Genomic DNA, 24776 nt, shown 5'->3' with positions numbered 1-24776 from the left:
TGCTCTTGTTTTCAAGAGATCCTTCACACCCGTTGCTGGCAGCCCTCTTGTGCCAGCCCCTCTCACCAGCACAAGACTGCTTCTGCTACCGCAGTGACAGAGCAGCCTGCCCTGAGCTGGGGAATGCAGAAATAGGTTTCTGTGGGTCATTTATTCCCCCGTTGAAGCACAGAGCACTAGGAGCAGGCTGTGGTGCCTGAAAACCACGGTGAGATAGTTCAAGGCAGATCACTGAAGGTCCTTCACCATCTCCAGGAACACTGGGCACCCACAGATGGACACTCAAAGCAGCACCATGACGTAACATCTTGCCCCATGTCCTCCCCTGAGCGCATGAAAAACCCAAGTACAGCAGCATGGCCTTGGTGGGGGGGAAATTTATTCAGGCTGACCACAGCTTTGGAAGAGGAGCCCAAGCTCCAAATACAGAAAGTGAGGAAATCCCCTTTTACGGGTTGTTTCGAAAAGATGGAGCAAATTTCAGAGATACAGTGATTTCAAAATGGATCCATCTTTTTGAAACACCCTGTGTTACAGAGATCCAACACAGGAAGTCACGGTCCCAGAAACAGGTAAACAGGTCTCTGGTTCCGAGAGGCTGGCTTCATGCCTCTGGAGAAGTTTTGTGGATGAAGAAATTCTTTGACAAACATGGTTATCACAGATAAAATGCACAGTCCAAAGGAGGATCCTGAGATGAATTGGAAATAACTTCTGAAGAGACTTGGGTAACTAATTGTTGCTGACAGAAAAATGATTGAATCACTTTCTTCAGTGCCACTTTCAGCTCCTGGTTCCTCATGCCATAGATGAGGGGGTTCACTGCTAGAGGCACCAGTGAGTACAGAACAGACACCACCAGGTCCAGGCTTGGTGAAAAAATGGAGGGGGGCGTCAGATAGACAAACATGGCAGTGTTGGCAAACAGGGAGACCACGGCCAGGTGAGGGAGGCAAGTGGAAAAGGCTTTGTGCCGTCCCTGCTCAGAGGGGATCCTCAGCACGGCCCTGAAGATCTGCACATAGGACACCACGATGAACACAAAACACCCAAATCCTAACCAGACACTGACCACAAGAAGCCCAAGTTCCCTGAGGTAGGAGTGTGAGCAGGAGAGCTTGAGGATCTGGGGGATTTCACAGAAGAACTGGCCCAGGACATTGCCCTTGCACAGTGGCAGTGAAAATGTATTGGTCGTGTGCAGCAGAGCATGGAGAAACCCAGTGGCCCAGGCAGCTGCTGCCATGTGGACACAAGCTCTGCTGCCCAGGAGGGTCCCGTAGTGCAGGGGTTTGCAGATGGCAATGTAGTGGTCGTAGGACATGATGGTGAGAAGATAAAATTCTGCTGAAGCTAAAAAGAAAACCAGGAAGAGTTGGGCAGCACATCCTGCATAGGAAATGGCCATGGTATCCCACAGAGAGTTGGCCATGGACTTGGGGACAGTGGTGGAGATGGAGCCCAGGTCGAGGAGGGAGAGGTTGAGCAGGAAGAAGTACATGGGGGTGTGGAGGTGCTGGTCCCAGGCTATGGTGGTGATGATGAGGCCGTTGCCCAGGAGGGCAGCCAGGTAGATGCCCAGGAAGAGCCAGAAGTGCAAGAGTTGCAGCTCCCGTGTGTCTGCGAACGCCAGGAAGAGGAACTGGCTGATGAAGCTGCTTTTGGACATTTGCTTCCTCTGGGCATGGGACACTGTCCAAGGAAGACCTCAAAGGCCAGGGCTTTTGTGCTGGCCTGGGGAAAGGGGATGGGATGGAGGGGTTGCAAACCTCTCAGGATCTGCTGGAGAGGAGAACGAAGGACACAGGTGCCTCCTTTTCTTTTTGCCGTGTATGTTCACTCACCTCTGGGGCTGACCACTTTCTGACCCCCGGAAGCTGCTGTGCCCTTCAGAGGGGCAAAGGCTGTGGGGTGCCTGCCCAGAGCACCTGCAATGGGCACTGCTGTGGGACCAGCCCCGACTGGGCTTTGCTGGGGAGAGGGTGTTGGTGGTGGAGAGAGGGCAGGGGAGGTGGCAGAACCTCAAGAGAACTGGACTGTTCTGGGAAGGACCTGAGAGAGAAAAACATCAGCGTGTATCTCGTGCTGCATGACCATGCAGGGTGAAGACTCACACCAGGGGTTGTGGTTCAGAGCCAGGGCTTCTGGAAGGGATCAAAGACATGCAGGTGCAGGAGAGAGGAGACTGCTCTATGCCCTTGGTGACATGGACAGACCAGGAAGGTGGCCCAGGGCCTTCATCACCCCCCAGTCACTGGCCATCTCTCATGGGCCATTTCCAGCACTGGCCGCGCACCCCAGGTTTACGGGTAAGGTTCCCTGTGAGGCCATGTCCATCCTCCTGCTGGGCTCAGGGCCTGTCTCAGGGAATGGACAGCCCTGCCCAGACTCTCTCCTGGCCCAGACCCTGGCAGACCCTGGAGCAGGGCTGCCTGTGACCCCACAGGTGACACGACCTCTCCAGGAGCTTGGAGAGGCTGCCCAACAGGAAGGCCATGGGGTGACAAAGCACCAAGAACTGCTCTGGCTATCAAGTCAGGAGACCGTTCCCCACCCTGAATGCACCCTGTCCTGTGCTGAACCTGCACCATGGGGCTGTGGGACCACGTGTGGGGCAGCAGGGCTGGGCTGTCACAGCACAAGGTGCAGACAGGGGCCACAAAGCAGCTGCCAGGGGTGACAGCAAGGACAGGTACAGACAAGGAGCACGTGTACATTGGCTTTACTGTGCAGGGATGGCTTCGGGAAGGGCAAAGCTCACCTGGAGTTGGCGACTGCAAGAAAAGTCAAGAGCAAACTAAGAGCTTCAACAGCTGTGTTAGAGACCACGGCTGAAGAAAGGGAACACAGAGCTGCTGCTGAGTGAAGAGGGAAATTTAGTAACAGCAGACACTGACACTGAGGGACTCAATGACTTCTGCACCTGGGTCTTTACTGAAACCATCTCCCAGGCCTCTATGCTCAATGAAGGGGTTCAAGGAGGAGAGCAAGTCTTTGGAGGACCCTCAGGAAACCCCAGCAGGACAAACACCAGTGTCTGCCCCTGCAGGGGACTCACCTGGCAATGGCACAGGCTGGGGATGTCTGGTTGGGAGCAGCTCTGTGGGAAAGGTCTGTGTGGGCAGGGAGCTGGACAGGAGGCAGCGTGTGCCCTGGTGCAAGGGAGGTCAGGAGCACCCAGGGCTGTGCCACCAGGAGCACGGCCAGGAGGTGGAGGGAAGGGATTCTCTGGAATAGTCCATCCAGATCTCAGATCCCAGTTCAGGAAAGATATTGGCAAGCTGGAGTGGGTTGAGCAAAGGGCCTCAGGACAGCCAGAAACTGGAGCACTTGGCCTGTGGGGAGAGGCTGACGGAGCTGGGCTCGTCCAGCCCAGAGAAGGGAAGGCTGACAGGGACCTCATCACAGCCTGTCAGTACCAATAAGGAGATCATGGAGAACACACAGCCAGGCTCTTCACCATGGTGTGTGGCAGAAGAACAAAAGAGAATGGGTGGCAGGTGAAAGAGGAGAGGTTCAGCCAGGACATAAGGAAAAGCTTTTTCCCTAGGAGGTGAGTGTCAACTTCATTTTCACCAGGGATCACATCAGCCTCATGGTTACCCTCAAATGGCAGAACATAATTTTAAAGGACTGTATAAATTTAACTACTCCTACATTTATACATTCGGCCCTTTAAGGCAATTGTGAAGCTGATGTGACCCCCGTGAAAATGAATTTGAGACCCCTGCCCTGGGAGCTCAGCCAAGTGCTGTCGCAGGTCACCCAGAGAGGCTGAGCAGCCTCTGTCCTTGCGGGTTTTCAATCTCTGATTGAATGAAGGCTTGAACACCTTGTTCTGACCCAGTTTCTGACAGGTTGGACTGCAGACTCCTGAGGTCCCTTCAACCTCAGTTCTCTTATGATCCCATTGTGATGCTGGGCTCTGTTTCTAATGGGAGCAAAGGAGATGACTAAGGAACATGAACGCAAGTGTGCTGTAGGTGACCATCTAAACCAACATCTAAACCCAGCCAACACCTCAGTGTGACTCGCTCTAAGCCAAGTGTGAGGAGTCCTGGGCAGGGAAGGTTTAGAGGGCATGGGGCTCTATGCAAGACACAAAATGATCTTGGCTTCATGCCTGCAGGCCCATCCGATGTCAGTTAATGTCAATGAAAGTTAAAATATGAACTGAAGACAAAGTTTCAAAGTCAAGGAAGGTTTCAATGTACTTTTCCTTTTTTTTAGGTCTTTGGGGGGTTATTTTCTTCAAAAAGGAAAGTGATTTCCACAACTAGAAATGGATATAAGACACACATGTCCTCAGCTACATGGATAGCTTTTTACATATTGATTTTTCATATGGCACATATTACATTCTTACATATTAAACATTTATTTATTTTCTTTTTAAGTATTTTGGGGGATTTATTTCTTTGAAAAACTAAGAGTTTTGCAGAACTGGGCATGGATTTAGGACACAAATGTCTTCAGCTCCAGGGACACAAACACCTGGTGCCAGTGTAGATGCCCTGGGAACCCCTGCCTAACTTCCACCTGCATTGCAAGGTGCTCTGGTCTCCCCCAGGTCCTCTGTGATAGATGCCACTCCCAGGCCAGCACCTCGGATAAAATCGGTCCCCTAAAATGGCACTGGCTGTTTATGGTGAGACAACTAATGACTGATGTCTGTTGGAAACGTGGACATGTTTATATTTTTGTTGTGTTTTTTGTTTGTTTGTTTGTTTTTTGTTTGTTTGTTTTTGAGGGTGTTTTTTGTTTGTTTGTGTGGGCTTGGTGGTGGTTTGTTTAACATATTAACTAAAAAAATAAAAGGACAAAAAGTGAATCACCAGGCCGTGTACTAAAGGCAGGAGAAGAAATATCGGTCTTCCCCTGTACTTCTATTACCAACACGCTATTATTTCATCTCCCTTGTCATTTAGGAGTTTCGACCTCTCCTGACTAAATGTCCATGTCAAAGGACAACTTTCCAACAGTCTGTCTGGATGTTCGCCCTTCCCAGTGCCCTCAGGTTTCCTCCTCCACTTGCTCTTTGGTCATTCAGTTGCCTCTCCACTGTGTGGTTTCTGCTTTGAGCCTCAGGCAGTTACAAACTTACCCCAGTCTTCAGAGGTCTAATTAACATGGTACACAGCAAGTTAATTGTGTTTCTATCTATCCTTTCCTATCTCTCTGTCTAAAAATAGTTCTTGTGTGGGTGTCCCTTGTGGATGGTGGACCTCATCAGATCCAGCTTGCACACACAGCTGAGGAAAGTGTTTTACTGTTTATTAAACTGTGCATTATTTACACAGGAGAGCAGGTGGAGCTGGTGCACAGGAGCTGCAGCATCTCCTGCAGAGCTCAGTGGAGAAGTCTGATGTGAGGAAAAGTGGTGCAAGTCTCTGGTGGCCAAAGAGGGAACCTGCAGACTGGGGGTGGGGGGTGAGGAGCGAGGTTGTCCATACAGTGTCCAGCCTCAAGGGACTGTTCTCCTGCCTGTCCAGATGTCTACAGGAGACCCTCGGGATCAATGTCCAGTGTAGAATGCTGCTGTCACTTCTTCTACACACTGAAAAATGACAGAAAATACCCTTGAGAGAAAACACCCTCCTTTATGAAATCTTATTTGCAATCTTCATCATTAAGTGTCCCACTGAAACCATTCCAATTAGTTCTACAAGTCTTTTGGATATGAGGAATATTACAGAAAGAAACATCGCTCGTTAGGGCTGTCTGTGTTTTAATGAGCCCCATGGCGTATTTGGTGCTGAGTCCATAAACCACAGATACCAAGCACAGACTGAAGAATCTGCTCAAGAAGTCCAAGTCAGAAGCAAACTCCAAAGTATCTTCAAGCATTAATGGGCCCCACTGAGGGCTGTTACTGACAAAGCCTCCCCAGGGACTCGTTAGAGCAGATAATTGGAGGCAGTGATTGCATCAGGCAAAGGCAAAGTGAAGCAGCTCTGATGCTGAGAAACCCCTTGATTTGTTTGATGAAGGACAATGGCCAAGCCTTGAGCCCCTGCCCCTAAGAAGGGAGATCCTGTCCCTCACATGTGTCTCAGGACTCTTCCTGGGGATGTGGGGAGTGCGATGCCCAGTGCAGGGCAATGGTGTGACACTCCATGGGGGTGCAAGGAGTCGATGGAGTGCCACGGCGAAGAAGAGAGTGGACAATCTCCTCACACACACGGTGTGAACTGTTGTCGTTGTCCTGCGCCGGGACAGGAGTTGGACTCTATGATCCTGGGGTCTCTTTCTACTGAAGACATTCTATGATTCTATGAAATACTAGGTCAAAAGTCCGTGTTTTCATTGTACAGATGAGATGTAAGCACACACGGCTCAGGGCTCTTCCTGGGACCCTGGGAGTGCAAGGCTGAGGGAAGGACAACACTGGTACAACAACTTCCAGCTTCCCCATGGGACTGCAAGGAGGCAGAGAGGCCCCAGTGCCATGAGGACAACATGGCTTCTCCTGGGCCTCAGTGGCAGAGACAACTGCCATGGCCAAGGGGACAGAGACCTGGGTTCTTTGAGTGCCTTCCAGCCTTGTCAGCCTTGAGAACCCAGCTCCAAGCCCTCTTCCTGGATAGGACCTGTGGGCATGTTGGCAGAGGTTCTTTCCCAGCCATGTCCCTGCTGCTGGCCTGTCCCCTCCAGACACAGAACTGACCCTACTGTCCCCTTCACAGCCGTACCCTTCCAACTCAGTTATGAGTTCCTGAGACACAAGTGACCTCATGATACCATAGCCACCCATCACCCTCCTCATAACCCAGGCATAACACAGGACCTGACCCGATTAAACAAATATATTTCCTTCTAACTATTTGAGTGGAGAAACATTCTCTTCAGTAACTGCTGTTTTTATGTTTATACCATCTCCTCCTCTGCCTTTTTTTTTTCATCTTCAAAAATTTGTCCAGGGGAAAGATTCATTGAATCATAGAGTAGGTCAGATTTGAAGAGATCCCTGAACAGCTTCTTGTTTCACTCTCTTTCTCAAAGCATGGTGACCAAGTGAGGTTGCTCAAGGTCTCCACTCAGTTTTGTATCATCTCCATCACATCACAGAAAGGAGAATAATGTCTTTCAGCAGTTTTGACCCAAATGCTGGTCACTGAGGGATGACACAAGTAACTGCACAGAGGACACTGCATCACAGATTATATTTGGGCTTGATATTTCAGTCAACTTCCCACCAAGCATCCAGTTCTTCAGTCCAGACAGCATCAGTCCAGCTCTAAGGACACCAAGGGGGACCATGTCCAAGGCCTGGCACAATTTCATACACATAACATGTCTTTCTTTCCCCTGCCCATTTTGGTACACAAGTCCCTTTCTTGTCCTTCAAGTGCCTGCAGATGGCTGCAGGAGGACTTGTCCCATCACCTTCCCAGGGACAGAGGCAGGCTGAGCAGCCTGTGATTCTTCCAATTCTCCTTCCTGCCTTTCTTGAAGATGGGTTTGACAGATGCCAGGTCCTCCTCAGTTGCACTGTCATTTTGAAAGCGCAATCCAGAATCACAGGCAAGGGTGGCGTAACAGACAGGAGCACTTGCAATGAGCTTGTCCAGGTTAATTGAGATGAATCTCACTGGGTCAGTGGGGTTTGTTCCCAGAGTCACACACAGAAATGTCAGGGTTCTGTCAGCGTCCACAACTGAGTTGGCTTTGTGGACTCTCACGTGAGGTAGAATCATGGAATCTTGGAATACTTCGATTGGAAGAGACCCTTGGGATCATTGAGTCCAACCATAACCCAGCTCTCACACTAAACCATGTCCCTAAGAACCTCGTTTAAATGTCTTTTACAGCCCTCTAGGGTGGGTGACTCCTCACTGCCCTGGGCAGTCTGTTCTACCACCCGACAACCCTGCCCGGGAAGAATTTTTTCCTAGTATCCAAGCTAAACCTCCCCTGGTGCAAATTGCAGCCATTTCCTCTTGTCCGGTCACTTGCTACTTGGGAGAAGAGACCAACACCCTCCATGCTCCAACCTCCTTTCAGGCAGTTGCAGAGAGTGAGAAGGTCTCCCCTCAGCCTCTTGTTCTCCAGGCTGAACAGCCCCAGCTCCCTCAACTGCTCCTCATCACACTTGTGCTCCAGCCCCTCAGCAGCTTCGTCACCTCCTCTGCATTCTCTCTAGTGCCTTGATGTCCTTCTTATGATGAGGGGCCCAAGACTGAACACAGGATTCAAGCTGCAGCCTCACCAGCACTCAGAACACAATCACTGAGGCACAATCACTTCTGTAGCCCTACTGGCCACCCTATTCTTTTTACAAGCCAGGATGCAGGTGACCTTTTTGGCCACCTGGGAACATTCTGGCTTATGTTCAGCAACTGTCAGTCAGCACCCGCAGATCCCTTTCCTCCAGCCACTTCCCAGCCACTCATATCTCATTTGTACAATGGAAACATTGGCTTCTGACCTAGTCATTCAGTGTCCTTGTGTTGAGAGGTGAACAACCTCTCTCAGCTGGGGAGAAGAGCCAGTGAAGGAAATGGAGGTTTTGAGGGGCTGGTCTGTGATGACTGTCCTGGGGCAACTTCCCCAGTTTGTCCCATGAACATGGGCACACACCAGACCATGCTCTGCTGGTCCTTCAGGGCTCTCCCAGGAGGCCTGGCTGGGAGAGGACACTGCTGTGTGTCAGCCCTGCACACTCACACACTTCAGCTGTTCACTGGTGTTTTCTTCTCTGGGGCATTTCCCAGTTCACCCCTCCCACCCCTTCCTGAATCGTGCCCCCCCGCCCTCTTGCCGGTTGAGCCCAGCAGAGCAGCCATGCTGGAACTGGTGCCACAGCAGTGGGACCAGTGAGAATGAAGGACACCGAGAATGTTCATCCAGTCAGCATGCTGAGCAGATCTCCAGCCCAGGCAGCTTGCAAACCCAGGTCCAGACTTGCTCCCCAGGACAGCATGAGACATTTGGCCTAGGGGATCCTCAGGAAGGCCCTGCTGCCACAGTGCCAGGGCCACCTGCCCCAAGCTGCCACCTGCAGCAAAGGGTTTCTCTTTCCAAACAATCAACAGTTTCCTTATAGACTCCTTGAGTTCCTTGTTCCTCATGCTGTAGATGAGGGGGTTCACTGCTGGAGGCACCAGTGAGTACAAAACAGAAACCACCAGATCCAGGGATGGGGAAGAGATGGAGGGGGCTTCAGATAGGCAAACATGGCAGTGCTCACAAACAGCGCTTGGAAGGAAACCCTCAGGAGATATCCAAGTGTCTTAATGATGGCACTTGATTCAGGGAGACTCAGCTCATTCCCCACACCCACAGACTGCATTGCCCACACCCCACAGGTCAGAGCAAAGCTGGGACACGTGTTCCCATGGACACACCTGCAGGAAAGGACCCACAAGATCAGGCTGTGACTCTGCAGCTGAAACTGCCATCCCCAGAGAGCCTGAGAGCAAGAACAAGATCCCAACAGCAGTGACCCAGAGCAGGGGAGCAAGAAGGACAATGCAGTGAGGGTGGGTGTGAGAGAGGCCAGGGCAGAGGCAGCCGGGCACTCAGACAGCGCCACCCTTCCCCAGCTGTGCAGCCACCTCCCAGACACCAACATTGCCGGGCAGCTGCTCTCAGCCCCTGTGCTCTGCAGAGGAACTGGAGCTCTGGCTGCACAGGAGCTGCTTCATGCCTTGGAGCCCCCGGCCCTGAGGGCAGAGGCTTTGCTGGGTGGGACAGGAGGCCAGGGGACTGCTCACAGGAGGGATCTGCACTGCAGGGGATCACAGGGACTTTTCTCTGTTCTCCCTCCCATAACAATTCCGGGTTCAGTTTCCTCTCATTTCTGATCATTTCCCTGCTGCCTGGAGATTCTCCCCCTGGGAGGTGTTTCCCTGTCCATGTCTCTTCCCTGTCAGTGCTCACAGACCCCATCCCACCCTCTGTGCCCTCCCCCGGCCCTACAGATCCTGCCTGTTCACAGGGCACTGCCTGGGGGCATCTTCCTGTTTGCAGGCTGGAAAACAGGACAGGTCAGACTAGGCTGAGGGGTCCAGCAAAGGTGATGCAGGTGCTGTGCATAGGCAGAGGGGTGGTGAAGGGATGTTATGAGCCTTCTGGCAGATGTGCTGATCACTCACAGTTGCAGTTTAGGAGTCTCAGTGACTTGTCTAAGCATGAGAGCTCATTTTTACTCTTTCCTGCACCCCCACCCCTTGGGATAGGAAACTGAAAAGAGAGGCTCAGGAAAGCTCCTTTTCTGTCTGGTAATCCTTGCACTGATCTTGTCCTTGTGGCATCCCCTTGGAAAAATCTTGGGGTGATCTGGAGCTGTGAGCAGCCCTGACCCACACAGCACCCTCTCCACAGCAGAAACACATTTCCTGCCCTATAGCGTTTGCTCCTTCATATGACATCTTCTCCCCTCAGTATTGTTGGTCTCTCCCCAGGCAGGCTGAGTGCTGACCCTGGCAGGTGGCAGAGTCCCTGCCCCGGCACAGCCCTGGGGTGCAGGGACCCTGCTCTGCAGGACAGCCCTGGGCACCCCTGGGAGCTCCCCCTGCAGTCACCCTCAGCAGAAGGTGCCATGATGCCCTTTCCCATTGATGATGCCACAGGGAAGCCCTGCTCTGGAGTGTGTTCTTCTCTACAGCAGAGATACTGTGAGAGAGACCTGACAGATCCTGTAAATTGTGGGATGTATCATCTTTAGGGTCTCTCTCCAGGAAATGCAGTAGTATTGTCCAACAGCCAGAGACTTACCGTGTAAGGACTGTGAAGATTTGTCTCTCAATGAGCCCTCAGCAAGCAGCCACCTACATTGCCTTTCCCCTCTCTGTGCCTGACTCCTGTGCCCTCAGTGCTGCAGGCAGAGCCCTCAACCCTGCTGCGTGTGCAGAGGAGCTGCTCCTGGGCAGAGCTGTCTCTCTGCAGCGCTGCCGCTTGCCAGGAGCTCCCTGTGTCCCAGGAGGCCAGCCCAGCTCAGCAGCACAGGAGCAGCCCCTCATGTCCCTTTCTCTGTCCCCTCTGGGCTCCCTCCACATGCCTCTGGGGCTCCAGGGGCACAACTTCAAAGTTGAAGTAATCAGTGATGTTGATTCTCTCTCCTCTTCAGAGACACTTCTTTCCAGTACTATATATTTAGTTTTAAAAAAATAAATCACTATGAGAATCATATTTTCTTGTCCCATCCTTACATAGGACACGAGGAATGCTACAGCAAATTATCTAATTTCTGCAAACTGGGGGAGAAATATCTTCAGTTGAATGAACTTAGGCATTTTGTTCTGCTTTTATACTCTTAGGTGCAAAGGGACATTCATCAGTCTTTGGCCATGTCATGTCTGTGCTCTGAAGCAAAGCCTTTGCACACATGGGCTCTTGGACACTTGGTACCAGGTTTCTTGTGGCAGGTCAGAGCTGGGCTGGTGCCACAGCTGGGGTGGTCCAGCCCAGATGTGAGGCAATGGCCTCAGCCAGGGACCTGCCTGGGGGAGCTGGAGCTGCCAGTGCTGCAGACAGAGCTGTGACACAGATGGAATGAACTGCCAGGCAGGGTGGCAGAAGTGAGTTCATCTGGTCTGCAAGGACAGCAGCCTCCAAGCACAGAACAGCCCAGATCAGAACTCAGTCTGGACCTCTAAGGCACTTCAAGGGCCCATAATGAGCTGTTACTACTGCAGGAACAGTTAAAGGAGAAACAAAGACACTGCGTGGCCATTGATGAATTTAATAAGGGAAAGAGGTGAGAATCCCTGTGTCTTCTTGTCCTCCATCTTCACCCGCATGTGTCCCAGGACTGTGTGACTGGAGACAGGAATCTGGAGAACAATCAGCTGAGGATGGGGATCAAGTCAGGGGTCACTGGAACTAACACAATCCTTTCCAGTCTATGGGACAGCAGGGGCAGCATCCCAGGAGCTGAGACAGCAGGACGATGTCACAGGGAGGCCACTCTCCACCATCTTGGAAAGCTCATGGAGACTGGGGGGACTCCCTGACCACTGGCAGCTCTCACACAGTGTGTGCACTTTTCAGAATGGCCAATGGGTGAGCAGGGGAACTAAGGGCTGTGCCCCAGAACATGTCCACTGGGACCCCATTTCTGGATGTCTGGAAGTGAAGGTGATGGGGTTTACCCAGGGCAGGTTCTGCCTGTCCATCCTCTTTGCTTTCTGTGAGGAAAGGACAGAGTTTGCATGTGGGCAGAGCAGGGGTGGTCTATTGCCTGGAAGTCAGCAAGGCATTCAGCATCATCCCCCACAATGTGCTTGTGTCCAGGGTAGGATATTATGGTCTGTGTCAGTGTGCAAGTAGATGGGTATAAGGCCATCTGGATGGTTTGGCTTAGAAGGACAGTAGATAAAGGGAAAAACTTTCCATTCCTGAGGACAGTCAAGCACTGGAAGCTGTTTCCCAGCAGTGTGCATCCACTCTACATCAGAAAGTTACCACTATGTGTTTGTATAGACCCCTCACTAATCTGGTCTGACCCTGCTTTTAGGAGGAGGTTGGTCAAGACACCTCTTGAGGTGCCTTAGAGACTGAATGACACTGTCCTTCCTTCCTTCCTTCCTTCCCCTTCATGTTTCTGATTTGGAGAAAGCTCTCAGGTTCCCTCTGATCACAGAAATAATTCGCATGAGGCGCAAGGCTGCTTTACAAGTAACCATAAACAATCCTGATCACAACGTTTGTATCCTTTTTCATTTCCTCCAATCCAGCTTCCTCTTGTTTGCTGTCCTAATACCCTTCCAGAAAGAAAACACCACCTTGTTCATCCTTTCAGAGCAGGTTGTTCAAGAGGTGTCAGCATCCATGTACAGAGTCTGCACATCAGCCAGGCAGCAAAGCCACCGTTACAGAAATGCAGACGAGGCTCTTGACCAGCTCCTTGAACCCAGATATGAGTGTGACATGTCTGCTGAGATTCCCAGGAACACCTGAACTTTAAGTGCAGAGCATGTGAGTGCTGGTTGGGTATCCTGGATTGTCTCCTGAGCCATGTGGTGCTTCAGGCTGTGAAGAGAATCAAAACCAACTTTTTCACTGGGTTAATTAATTTTACAGACTGTCACACAGGGAGTTGAAGAGAGCTCAGAACTCCAGTCTTTGCTGTACTATAAGGCTTGATACGCCATCCACAGGTACAGATCTAAATGGTCCAGATAGAGGGTGATCTTGCCAAAGTCACTCTTTGTGTCCCCAGGTGCATGGACACTGTTCATGTGCCTCTGCAGAGAGTGGCAGAGGTTGGATCCCTTTCTCAGGAGAAACTCCTTGCTGAGCTACGGAGCTGGCTCAACAAGGTTTTATTGCATTTCACTCGGCATCAGATTTGACATATTTGGTGCTTTTCTGTGATCGCTTCTTCTGCACAGATGATCACAGAAGGACAACCATTTCAGAAGAGCTGGTTACAAAGGCCCTGTCATGAACAAGAAATCTCACCGTGAGATCTGGAGGGAGTGAGGAAGAATATAACAAGCACCAGGAAGAGCCAAGAAGCTCAAGGCCTCTTCTGTAGAGCGCGAGGCCCTGAGCAGCAGTGACCGGCCATGTGTGGTGTGGGAGAGGGTCAGGGGATGTGGGGTAGTAAAGGGTGATGGCTGATGACTTCAGCAAATCCTTACAACCATGTCTGAGCCACAAGTCGAATGCGGCTGATATCTGGGGGTCGAAGGGGAATAGTAGAAAGATTGTTGTTGATTTTGGAAAGAAGGCAGGCTTTTTTGGACTAATGATATATGGCAGTGCCATTTGCATGCTGTGGGCTTGGCTGTGCCTGGAAGATGGGGAATGGCTGCTGCTGGGGTGTTTGTGCTCAGTCATGGCCCCGGAGCTGAGCCTGCTCTGCTCCTCTCTTACACTGCCCACACTTGGATGGACCTCAGGAATCATCCATGAGCCTGGAGGAAGCACCAGCATCTTGGAGTGTTGGCCCATTACTGGAGGACAAGAGTGAAAGGTTTGTGAGACACATGGGAGTGCAGGAAGAGAGTGGTCTACGTGTAGCAGTAAGTGTGTTAAAGAAGAACACCTAAAGACCGTGGGCTGGCCATGCTAATGTGAAATAGACTGATTTTTCTTTTTATTTTAGGGCAGCAGCAGAAGGAACTTGTGCATTTCAGTACTGGGGCATGGATCCAAATTGAGGATTCGAGCAAGTTTGGGACTTGGACAGCTCAGGTGATTGGTGACCATTGCCAGGTTTGTGAATGAGGCTGAATGGGTTTGGGGGACGTCATAGGCATTGCCAAGTCTTCAGAAAACCAGAGCCTTGTGGTTAAAGCAAGAGCACTTGGCACCAAACCCACCCCCAAAACACAAATACCCTCCCAGTGACCACAGGCAGAGCCTGAGAAATGTAAGAGTGAAAGGGTCTCCTTTGTCTGGTCCTGGGGTGAGGACTTGGCCATTCTGATGACGAACAAACATGAAGGGCTGACATGGCACCAGAGCCACCTCCACATCACCTTTACCACCTCTGACCATTGTCTCCAGCCTTCTCCTTGTCCAGCCTCCAGGGACAGAGACTGCTTGTGTCAGTGATGGCCCTTCGTGGGCTCCCAAACACCCTCAGAACATGGGGCTGGGTTCCATCTTTTACTTCGTTAGAGGTTTGTTCATTCTTTCAGTAGCTGCAGTTCAGGATCATGGCAGCAGAGGGCTCATTAACATCCAAAATGCTCTTACAAGCCAAGGCTCTGTGCAGAACTCTCCAAAAGTCTTAAAGTCTGGTGTGGATGATTTCAGAGATTTCTGAACTGTAGCCAAACAGTGAGCATTTCCATAACAAATAGTAATAAATGCAAATATCTTATATTTCCGTCCCCCTCCCAAAGACCTCATTTCCAGAACAGCTGATATCAACAGTCTCCAATAAATATTGGTCTAAAGAATCTCCTGATAAAGACTGAATATGTCAGAGAAGTGGGTGCTTAAATCACCATGTGAGTGAGGAGATGGGCCAGGACACCTCAAGAGGAATCACACAACTCTGGACCTAGAGGTGGGTGTTCCTGGGAATCTCAGGTGCCACAGCACAGCGATACTTGTGTTCAGGGAGCTGGCCAAGTGACCCATCTCCTGTTCTGTAATGGTGTCTGAGTTTGCTCAGGTCACCCCTGACCTAAGCCCCATCCACTGCTGGGTGTTCTCCAGACTCCTGCCTTCAGGAACAAAGTCCCAGGAGACTTTTCTGGTGAAGATGGAGGCAAAGAAGCCATGAAGAACCCCAGTCCTGTCTGATTCTACTCTTACAAAGTTCAGCAGCAGGCCCACATTCACCCTGACTATTCTTTTACTGCAAATGAAGCCAAGACAGCTCATCTTGCTGTCATCACCGTCCCCCTGAGGTATCAAGTCATGGGGAGCTTTGGCATCATCCCCACATCCATGAACAAGCTTTCTAAATTCTTCCTTTGCAGCTCCCCCTGCTTCCACCTCCTGTGTGCTGCCTTTGTGCCCTTGAGCTCCATCAGTTCAAACAAGCAACCTCACGAGATAAATGCTTCTATTCTTGGGAATTTTCATTGAAAGTTCTTGTCCTTGGAGCAGACTGTTCTCTAAGGCTTGTCAGATTTGCTGAGCTCCTTCATTCTTCTGAGATGCTTCCCATGGAAGCACCTGTATCAGCCCCCTAGTATGTCAAAGTCTTCTCCTCTGGAACCCACCAGCCTGTGCTCTGCTGCTGGCCTTCCTCCCTCCCCTCTGGTGCCTGGGACCCCACTCTGTCCTAGTCACGACAGCCAAGGTGGACACTCATGTTCACATCCCTCACCAGCTCTCCCTTGTTTCCCAGTTCCAGATCCAGGTGAGCACCACCCTTGTTGCCCACCAAGTAGACATGGTAAGAAGTTGGCCCAAGATCCTTTGAACTGTTGGCACCTGTAGCTTTGCATGGCCAGTGAATGTCAGAACAATTGCAGTTCCCCATAGGAACCTGCTCATTGACTGGAGACCTCTTCAGGTTGCTGACAGAAGATTTTTTCCACTGCTGCTCCATGATCAAGTAGTTTGTAACACCCAACACACTGCCACCCTGTACCGGGTTTACATGGCAAAGTCCTGGAACTGGGGTGAGTGAGGGTGTGCTACAGTTGTCACCTCTCTGAGAAGACAACAGGAGTCTGACCAATGTCAGACAGAGCTGATTTCAGCTACTCCAAGATGGACCCACTCCTTCCAAAACTGAGCCACTCAGTGATGCCGGCAGCACCTCTGGGATATTGTATTTGAGAAAGTGTAAAAAACGCTGCACAACAGCAGGTGGGAGAGAAGATGGAGGAAATGTGAGAGAAAAGCACTGCAGACACCAAGGTCATGTCCCATAGGACCCAAGCAGGTCCCTCAGCAGGCCAAAGCTTGCTCTCCTGAAATCCTGCTCCTTGCCTTGTTATCATCTTCCAGGAGCCTCAGCGCCACTTTCCCATCCCTGACTGTTCCATCCTGACCAACTCTTTCTGGTTTGCAAGTGTGAAGTCCCACAGGGCACCTCACCTCACTGACTCCTCAGTCACCCATGTCAAGAAGATGTTGTCAATGAGCTCCAACCCCTCCTGGATGGCTGGTACTTGCAGATATTGGGATATGTTAGGTCAGCCATGAGGACACTGCCCTGGAAACATGAGGCTTCTTTAATTTGCCTGAAGGAGGCCTCATCTAATTCCTCTTCCTGATCAGTGAACCTGTACTTGATGTCCAGTAGCCACAACCCTGCCCATGTTGTTCTGCCCTCTCATGGTGACTCCTCAACCTTCAGCTGACATTGTCTGTCCCCAGGCAGAGCTCCACACATTTCTGCTGCTCTCCCACATGAATGGAAACTATCCCTTTGACTCCAGACCGCTGCCATTATGAACACCAGACCCCCAAGCCCCCAGAGTTTCTCTAGGAGGTGGTATTTGTAGTGTCCTGTAACTCCTCATGCTGTTCAGTTGTGAGAGACACCCTTATCAGGATAAACCACCTGTGTACAAACATTAAAAGCTGAGCAAATAGAGCTTCAGTCAAGGGAGAGTCCAGACCTTGAGAAAATCTATGATATGCCCAACAGAAAACTATTCCTTTGTACAAGGAAAAATAAGCTGTGATGTATCAGGGTGGGACAATAACCCCGTCCATCAGGACAGAGAAGGACCTGACACGCTGAGCAGTGACCCTGAGGAGAAGGGCCTGGGCACTCCAAGGTCCCCACACCAGCCCGTGGTGCACGCTCACCATGAACGAGGCAGCTGCACACGGGGCTGCATGAGGAGGAGCATGGGCACACAGACACCTGGAGTTCTCATCCCATTCGGTTCAGCACTGCTGTGACCCCACACACACGGGGGTGTGCCAGTGCGCGGCTTCCCAGTTTGGAGAAGCAGGGAGGAACTGGAGAGTGCAGGGCTCTGCCAAGGCAGGTTCAACACCTTGTGCACATGGTGTGGGATGCTGAGGGACCTGGGCTGCTTTGGCCCAGCAGCGCTGGGGAGGCTGCAGCAGTGCAGGAGAAGTCTGAGAGTGCTTGAAGGGTGGTTTCAGAGGTGGTGGAGGTTTTCTTCCTAGTGGGAAAGAGCATGAGAAAGAAATAATGGCCCAAAGTGCAGCTGGGGAGGTCCAGGCTGGACATGAGCAGCAAGGAATGTGACTGGAAGGGCAGTGCTGTGGTGGAGCAGGTCAGCAGAGGGAGTCTGCATCAGCCCAAGGCTTTGTTCTCCAAGGAACAGCTGGGGAGGATGCAGAGATCTCAGCAAAGGAAGGAAGATGCTCAGACAAGAGCAAGGTGGGGCAGCAGGGGGGATGTCTGCAGCCTGCAGGGAAAGAGGTGCAGGGGATGCCACAGCACAGGACAGGCTGTGGTGGAGATGATCAAGGGATGTAAAGAGGCTGAAAGCCCCCACCAGACATCAACTCCTTCTCCCCTTGGCTATGGTTGTTGTCTCCACCTCTGATGCCTGTGAGGAGACACCTTGTCCTTCCAGCACAGGGGCCTCATGCCCAACTTGTCCCCAGCCCGGACCCTGGGAGGTGTGGGACCATAGTCCTGCCCTTGGCCTTGCACAGCCCCACATCACACTGTCCAGGAAGGGCCCTGGGCAACGTGGGAAGGACAGGATCTGCCTTCCCAGGTTGGAGGTCAGGGCTTGGCCCTTTGGTTAATGAAGCACATCCAGGTTTACTGATCATCAGAGCTACTTTCCGCTTCATTACCCTTAGTTCTGCTTCAGTTTTCTGCTCTAACCAGACCCTGGGGATGGTTTCTCAGTTGTGTCCCTCAGTGGGATTCATTAACATTACAAGAAACTTTGAAGTTTAGATCTGAGTTTGACTTCTTCAACTTGCCCTCAGTGTCTGAGGTCCATGGACACATCACCAAATCCACCAGAGGGGTCATTAAAGTGCCTTGGGCTGCTCCTGTGCTACTGAGCTGGGCTGGGCTGCTGGGACAGAGGGAGCTCCTGGCAAGCGGCAGCGCTGCAGAGAGACAGCTCTGCCCAGGAGCAGCTCGTCTGCACAGCGCAGCAGGGCTGAGGGCTCTGCCTGCAACGGGAGACGAGCCAGAAAGAGAGGGGAAATGCAGTGTGGGGTGGGAGGTTTGCTGTGAGTTCACAAGGAGAAAAATCTTCACACAGAGCAGGTCTGTGGCTGCACGTCATTGCATCTGCAAATCATGGTGGGATTTCCTGACACTGGTAAAACATATGAGACAGGTAAGTAAAACTATCAGAAACTTCTTTGTACAGCTAAGGAGAACATGCAGCAGAGCAGGGAATTCCTTCATAAACCATCAGCGGCAACTGCCTCCTGCTGAGGATGACTCCAGGTGTGTGAAGCTGTTTCTGCACCCAGGGGTGCCCAGGGCTGCCCTGCAGAGCAGGGTCCCTGCCAAGGAGATCCCCACAGCGCTGAGGGTGGAAGGAGTGACCCCTATCAGGGCAGGAAAGGTGCTTCTGCTGTGGAGAGGGTGCTGTGTGGGTCAGAGCTGCTCACAGCTCCAGATCACCCCCAGCATTTTTCCAAGGGGATGTCTCAAGAAGATCAATGCAAGGATTACCAGACAGATAAGGAGCTTTCCTGAGCCTGCCTTTTCAGTTTCCTCTCCCAAGGGGTGGGGGGTGCAGGAAAGGATAAAATGAAAATGAGCTCTCAGGCTTAAACAAGTCACTGAGACTCCTGAACTGCAACTCTGAGTGATCAGTACATCTGCCAGAAGGCTCATACCATCCCTTCACCACCCCTCTGCCTGTGCACAGCACCTGCATCACCTTGGCTGGACCCCTCAGCCTAGTCTGACCTGTCCTGTTTTCCAGCCTGCAAACAGGAAGATGCCCCCAGGCAGTGCCCTGTGAACAGGCAGGATCTGTAGGGCCCGGGGGAGGGCACAGAGGGTGGGATGGGGTCTGTGAGCACTGACAGGGAAGAGACATGGACAGGGAAACACCTCCCAGGGGGAGAATCTCCAGGCAGCAGGGAAATGATCAGAAATGGGACGAAACTGAACCCGGAATGGTTATGGGAGGGAGAACAGAGAAAAGTCCCTGTGATCCCCTGCAGTGCCGATCCCTCCTGTGAGCACCCCCCTGGCCTCCTGTCCCACCCAGCAAAGCCTCTGCCCTCAGGGCCGGGGGCTCCAAGGCATGAAGCAGCTCCTGTGCAGCCAGAGCTCCAGTTCCTCTGCAGAGCACAGGGGCTGAGAGCAGCTGCCCGGCAATGTTGGTGTCTGGGAGGTGGCTGCACAGCTGGGGAAGGGTGGCGCTGTCTGAGTGCCCAAGAACACTCTCCAGGGTGGGAGGGCAGAAGGAACTGTAGAAACCCCAAACCTCTCCAACTCAGTTTCTCAGGCCTGGGGATACAGATGCTGACAGTCCCTTCTGCACCAGGAGCGGTTCCAGCTGACAAAGCTGAACCCCAGGACTGGCCCCTGCCCACCCAATCACACAGGGTCAGGCTGACTCCTCAAGAGCCCCTGGGCAGAGACCCTGCTCTTCATTGCACACTCATCAAGCACCGACGAGGGCTCCAGCCAGCACGTTTTCCTGAAAAAAGAAAAGTGTCTCTTTGTGGGAGGGTCTGTGGGAAATACCTTCGGTTTGTCCCAGAGTAGTTTCATCTAAACCATCACTATATTTTCCTCCTTGCACAGGTCCTCATGCCCACAGACAGCAAATGTCCAACAGCAGCTCCATCACCCAGTTCCTCCTCCTGGCGTTCACAGACACACGGGAGCTGCAGCTCTTGCACTTCTGGCTCTTCCTGGGCATCTACCTGGCTGCCCTCCTGGGCAACGGCCTCATCATCACCACCATAGCCTGGAACCAGCACCTCCACACCCCCATGTACTTCTTCCTGCTCAACCTCTCCCTCCTCGACCTGGGCTCCATCTCCACCATTGTCCCTAAATCCATGGCAAATTCCCTTTGGGACACCAGGGTTATTTCCTACACAGGATGTGCTGCCCAACTCTTTTTGTTTTTCTTTTTCATTTCAGCAGAATTTTTTCTTCTCACCATCATGTGCTATGACCGCTACGTTGCCATCTGCAAACCCCTGCACTACAGGACCCTCCTGGGCAGCAGAGCTTGTGTCCACATGGCAGCAGCTGCCTGGGCCACTGGGTTTCTCTATTCTCTGCTGCACACGACCAATACATTTTCACTGCCCCTGTGCAAGGGCAATGGCCTGGGCCAGTTCTTCTGTGAAATCCCCCACATCATCAAGCTCTCCTGCTCACACTCTTACCTCAGAGAACTTGGGCTTCTCGTGGTCAGTGCCTGTTTAGCATTTTCATGTTTTGTTTTCATTCTTTTCTCCTATGTGCAGATCTTCAGGGCCGTGCTGAGGATCCCCTCTGAGCAGGGACGGCACAAAGCCTTTTCCACCTGCCTCCCTCACCTGGCCGTGGTCTCCATCTATGTCAGCACTGGCATATTCACCTACCTGAAGCCCCCCTCTATCTCTTCCCCATCCCTGGATCTGGTGGTGTCTGTTCTGTACTCGGTGGTGCCTCCAGCAGTGAACCCCCTCATCTACAGCCTGAGGAACCAGGAGATCAAGGATGCCCTGTGCAAACTGATGACTGATATTTTCCTGAAGCAAGTCTTCTCGTCAGCTTCTGCATAGCAGTTATAGAACAATTCATTGTATTACATCTTCTCTTTTTGTGTGATTTGTTTGTTTCTTTGTTTGTGGTTTGTTTTTTTTTCTTTAATTTTGCCTTTTTTTTTTTTTTTTTGTGATGGTGGTTTATTTTTAGTCACTAGAATATTGTCATCCCCTTTGTAATTCACTCTCTTATGTGCCTTTCTGTCTGAGTGGATTTTTAAATAAAGTGTTGTTTTTATGTGTTTAACCATAATAAAGACCACCACAGATATTTGGGAATATTTCCTGAAATCCTTACTCCAAGGTATTTTTGGAGCTGCAGGGACAGTTTGTGTGTTTGTATGGAAGGAAATGAAGTGCAGGTACGGCAGTGTGACTGGGGAGCACCATCTCTGGATCTTCGGGGGCTGTTTTTTTTCCACTTCCACAGTTTCCTTCCCACCCTTTGTGTCCGTTCAAGGCTTGAGTGCTCTGGCAGCTTGGTCACCATCCTGCTGTGTATGAGACCTGTAACCGCAGGCAAGGACAGGCAATGGGCACTGCTGTGACAGAGCTGGCGTGCATAATGAAGGGTGATCTCCTCAGGGCAGTGCCTGTATGTTTATGTCTTTTTACAGAGTTTCTCTCAAGAACAAGCCCAAGAAAGTTGCCCACGGATGCAAACACCATTGTACAGCTGAGCAGTGTGTGTGTGCAGGGTTGGCACACAGCAGTGTCCTCTCACAGCCAGGCCTCCTGCCAGAGACCTGCAGGACCAACAGAGCACGGTACGACTGGTGCCCGTGTGCACTGGACACCCCTTTGGAAGGAGCCTCAGGTCAATCATCATGCAGTGGCCCCTCAGGACTACCATTTCTAACCCTGGCCTCCCACCTTAGCTCAGAGAGGTTGTTCTTCTTTCCATGAAGATACATTGAATGAATAGGTCTGAAGTCCATGTTGCACTGTACAGGTGAGTTGTAAACATGCACATCATGTATGTGAGGTGAGATGAACCCAAGCGAGCACAAATGCCATCAGCTGTTCCGTGGGGGTACCATGAAGGCCTGCTTCCTGAACTGGGATCTTCTTCCTTGAACCAAGGTCCATGTGTCCATTCCTCATGATGTGGGAAATCTGAGATGAGTACAGAGCAGGTGACACACCAAAGGTATGAGATACTTCCCATCCTTTGACTGTCCTACCAGGAGTCCAGAGGGACACTGTGACTCCTGCCTCTGTGTGAAAAAGGGACAGACTCAGTCTCTGAACATCCCTGGGTGCATAAGGAGTCCAGGAGGGCAGCTCAGATGTGGATGCTTGATGGAACCCTTATATTTGTTTGTTACTCCAGGAAAAAACCTCGTTGGATCAATGAGATTCATTTCAGCTGCCTTGGACAGGATCATTGCAAGTGCTCCAGTCTGCTACGTCACCCTTAGCCATGATTCCGGATTGTGCTCTCAAATGTGTCATAGAAACCAGAATGATTCTGGGGTCTTCAGAAAATGCAGACCCATCTTGAAGTAGAGCAGGAATGCATGGAGAATTACAGGCTGGCCACCCTACCTCCCTCCCTGGGAAGGGGATGGGACATGTGGTCCTGAAGCCATTTCCAGGAATGTGAAGGACAAGGAAGGGACTGCTGAACCCAAATGGACAGGGGAAAGAAAGGCATGTTGTGTACAGGGTGTTTGCAAGGCCTCAGACATGGTCTCCTTCTGGCCAGAGTGATGCTGATGGGGCTCAAGAGGTGGATGCTGGGTGGGATGTTGGCTGGGTGGGAAGCTGGCACAAATATCATCAGTGGTACAAAGTCCTCCATGCAGCCAGTTACTGGTGTCATCTCTCAGTGATCAGCACTTGGACAACACTGTTGAACATCTTTATTCTCATCTTCTATGATATGTCATTCTCATCTTCTATGATATGTTATCTTCTATGATATGTCATAGAAGATGACACAGAGCACGAGAAATCACCCAGAAGGAGCATGAGATCAGTCCATCTCCTTGTGTTTCAAGGAACAGAGCATAAGAGTGGAGGCACATCAGTCAGTGTATGGAAATACCAGGGTGAGAGCAAGCGGAGGAAGCAAGATGGGTGTTTACAGCCTGCAGGGAAACAGAAGCAGCTGTGGGACAGTGTAGGACAACCTGTGGTGGAGATGGCAAAGGGCACTGGCAAGGCTGGATGTCACCAAGAGAACCCAAGTCTTTGTCCCCTTGGCTATGGCCATCGCCTCTGCCACCAAGGCCTGTGAGGAGACATGTTGTCCTGAGGCACTGGGGCACCTCATGGCCTCCTTGCACACCCCCAGGAAGGCTGGGAGCTGTCACACCATTGTCCTTCACTCAGCATCACACAGCCCACATCCCCCTGGCCCAGGAAGAGCCCTGAGCAATGTGTGAGGGACAGGATCTGCCTTCCCAGGGGCTGGGGGTCAGGCCTTGGCCTCTGTGCTTCACCCAACAAAACCAGGGTTTTCTCAGTACCTCAGCTGCCTGCACATTTCCCTTTGTTTATCTGCCACCATGGCCTCCAATCCTCTGCTCTAACGAGTCCCTGGGGAGGCTTAGTGGTTCTTGCCCTCAGTGGAACTCATTAATACTTCAAGGTACTTAGTACTTTTTTCTTCTGACTTTGTCTCTTTGTGTAATTTCCTTTTAGCTTGTACAGTTAATTTAAGAGTTTTCCTAGTCTAGTTACAGAGAATGATTTCAAAAGCTTGTAATAAAATTATTTTTCTTTTTTAGTAAAGTGTATAGTTTATTATTTTTCAGTGTGGAGAAGAGGTGATTGCAGCATTGATGCTGATCTAGGGTCTCTCCTATGTTCTAGAGTCTTCTCCTGCAGCCTCACCTGGAGCACTGTTTGCAGGGCTGGGTGCCACAGTATTAAAAAGATATTACGTGCTAGAGAATGTCCAGAAGAGGCTATGAACTTATTGCAGGGTTTGAAGGGGAAGCCGTATGAGAAGTGGCTGAAGTCACTTCTTTTTTTCAGCCTGGAGAAAACTGAGACTTGAGCTCATCATGGTCTACAGCTTCCTCACAAGGGGAGGAGGAAGGGCAGGCATTGAACTCTTGTCTTTAGTGACCAGTGACAGGACCCGAGGGAATGGCAGAAGGTGATCTGGGAGAGGTTTAGGTTGGACATGAGGAAAAGGTTCTTCACCCAGAGGTGCTGGACACTGAACAGGCTCCCCAGGGAGGTGTCACGGCCCCAACCTGACAGTGTTCAAGAAGAGACTGGACAACGTCCTCAGACACACGGGGTGACCTGTGGGGTGTCCTGTGCAGGGACAGGAGTTGGACTCGATGAGGGTTGTCAGCAGAATTGCTACTTTGGCCTTCCGAAAGGCAGACTTTGATCTGTTCAGAAGGCTGGTTGGCAGAGTCCCTTGGGAGGCAGTCCAGAAAGACAACAGAGTCCAGGAAGGGTGTTCTCTCTTCAGGAAGGTGATCTCAGAGGTGCAGGAGTGGCTGTGCCCTTGTGCCAGAAGGCGAGCTCTCAGGGAGGAAGTTCTGGCCCGGCTGAAGAGAGCTGCGGCTGGAACTTGGGAATAAAAGGAGAATGTATAACTTTTGGAAGAACTGGCAGGAGACTCAAGGGGACTACAGGGATGCTTTAGCTGGGCCCAAAGAGTTGTGTTGAATGAAGTCAAATCCAGTTGGTGACCGATTATGAGTGGTGTCCTCAGGGCTCAGTATTGGCATCAGTTGTGTTTAATCTCTTTAGCAATGGTCTGG

At 51.3% G+C, this 24776-nt stretch overlaps 1 protein-coding gene across 1 annotated transcript; it reads right to left on the bottom strand.

Annotated features, from left to right (window-relative positions):
• Positions 1–658: 658 nt before the first annotated feature.
• LOC136116235 (olfactory receptor 14C36-like) lies at positions 659–1669 on the bottom strand. Its single transcript, XM_065862433.1, has one exon. It carries the CDS (start codon positions 1667–1669, stop codon positions 659–661), a length of 1011 nt encoding a protein of 336 aa, XP_065718505.1.
• Positions 1670–24776: the final 23107 nt, after the last annotated feature.

Source organism: Patagioenas fasciata, chromosome 6, assembly GCF_037038585.1.
Source record: "Patagioenas fasciata isolate bPatFas1 chromosome 6, bPatFas1.hap1, whole genome shotgun sequence".
Classification (NCBI taxonomy): Eukaryota; Metazoa; Chordata; class Aves; order Columbiformes; family Columbidae; genus Patagioenas; species Patagioenas fasciata.
The sequence above is the reverse complement of the archived record's forward strand: the minus strand, read 5'-3'. Positions and strand labels throughout refer to the sequence as shown.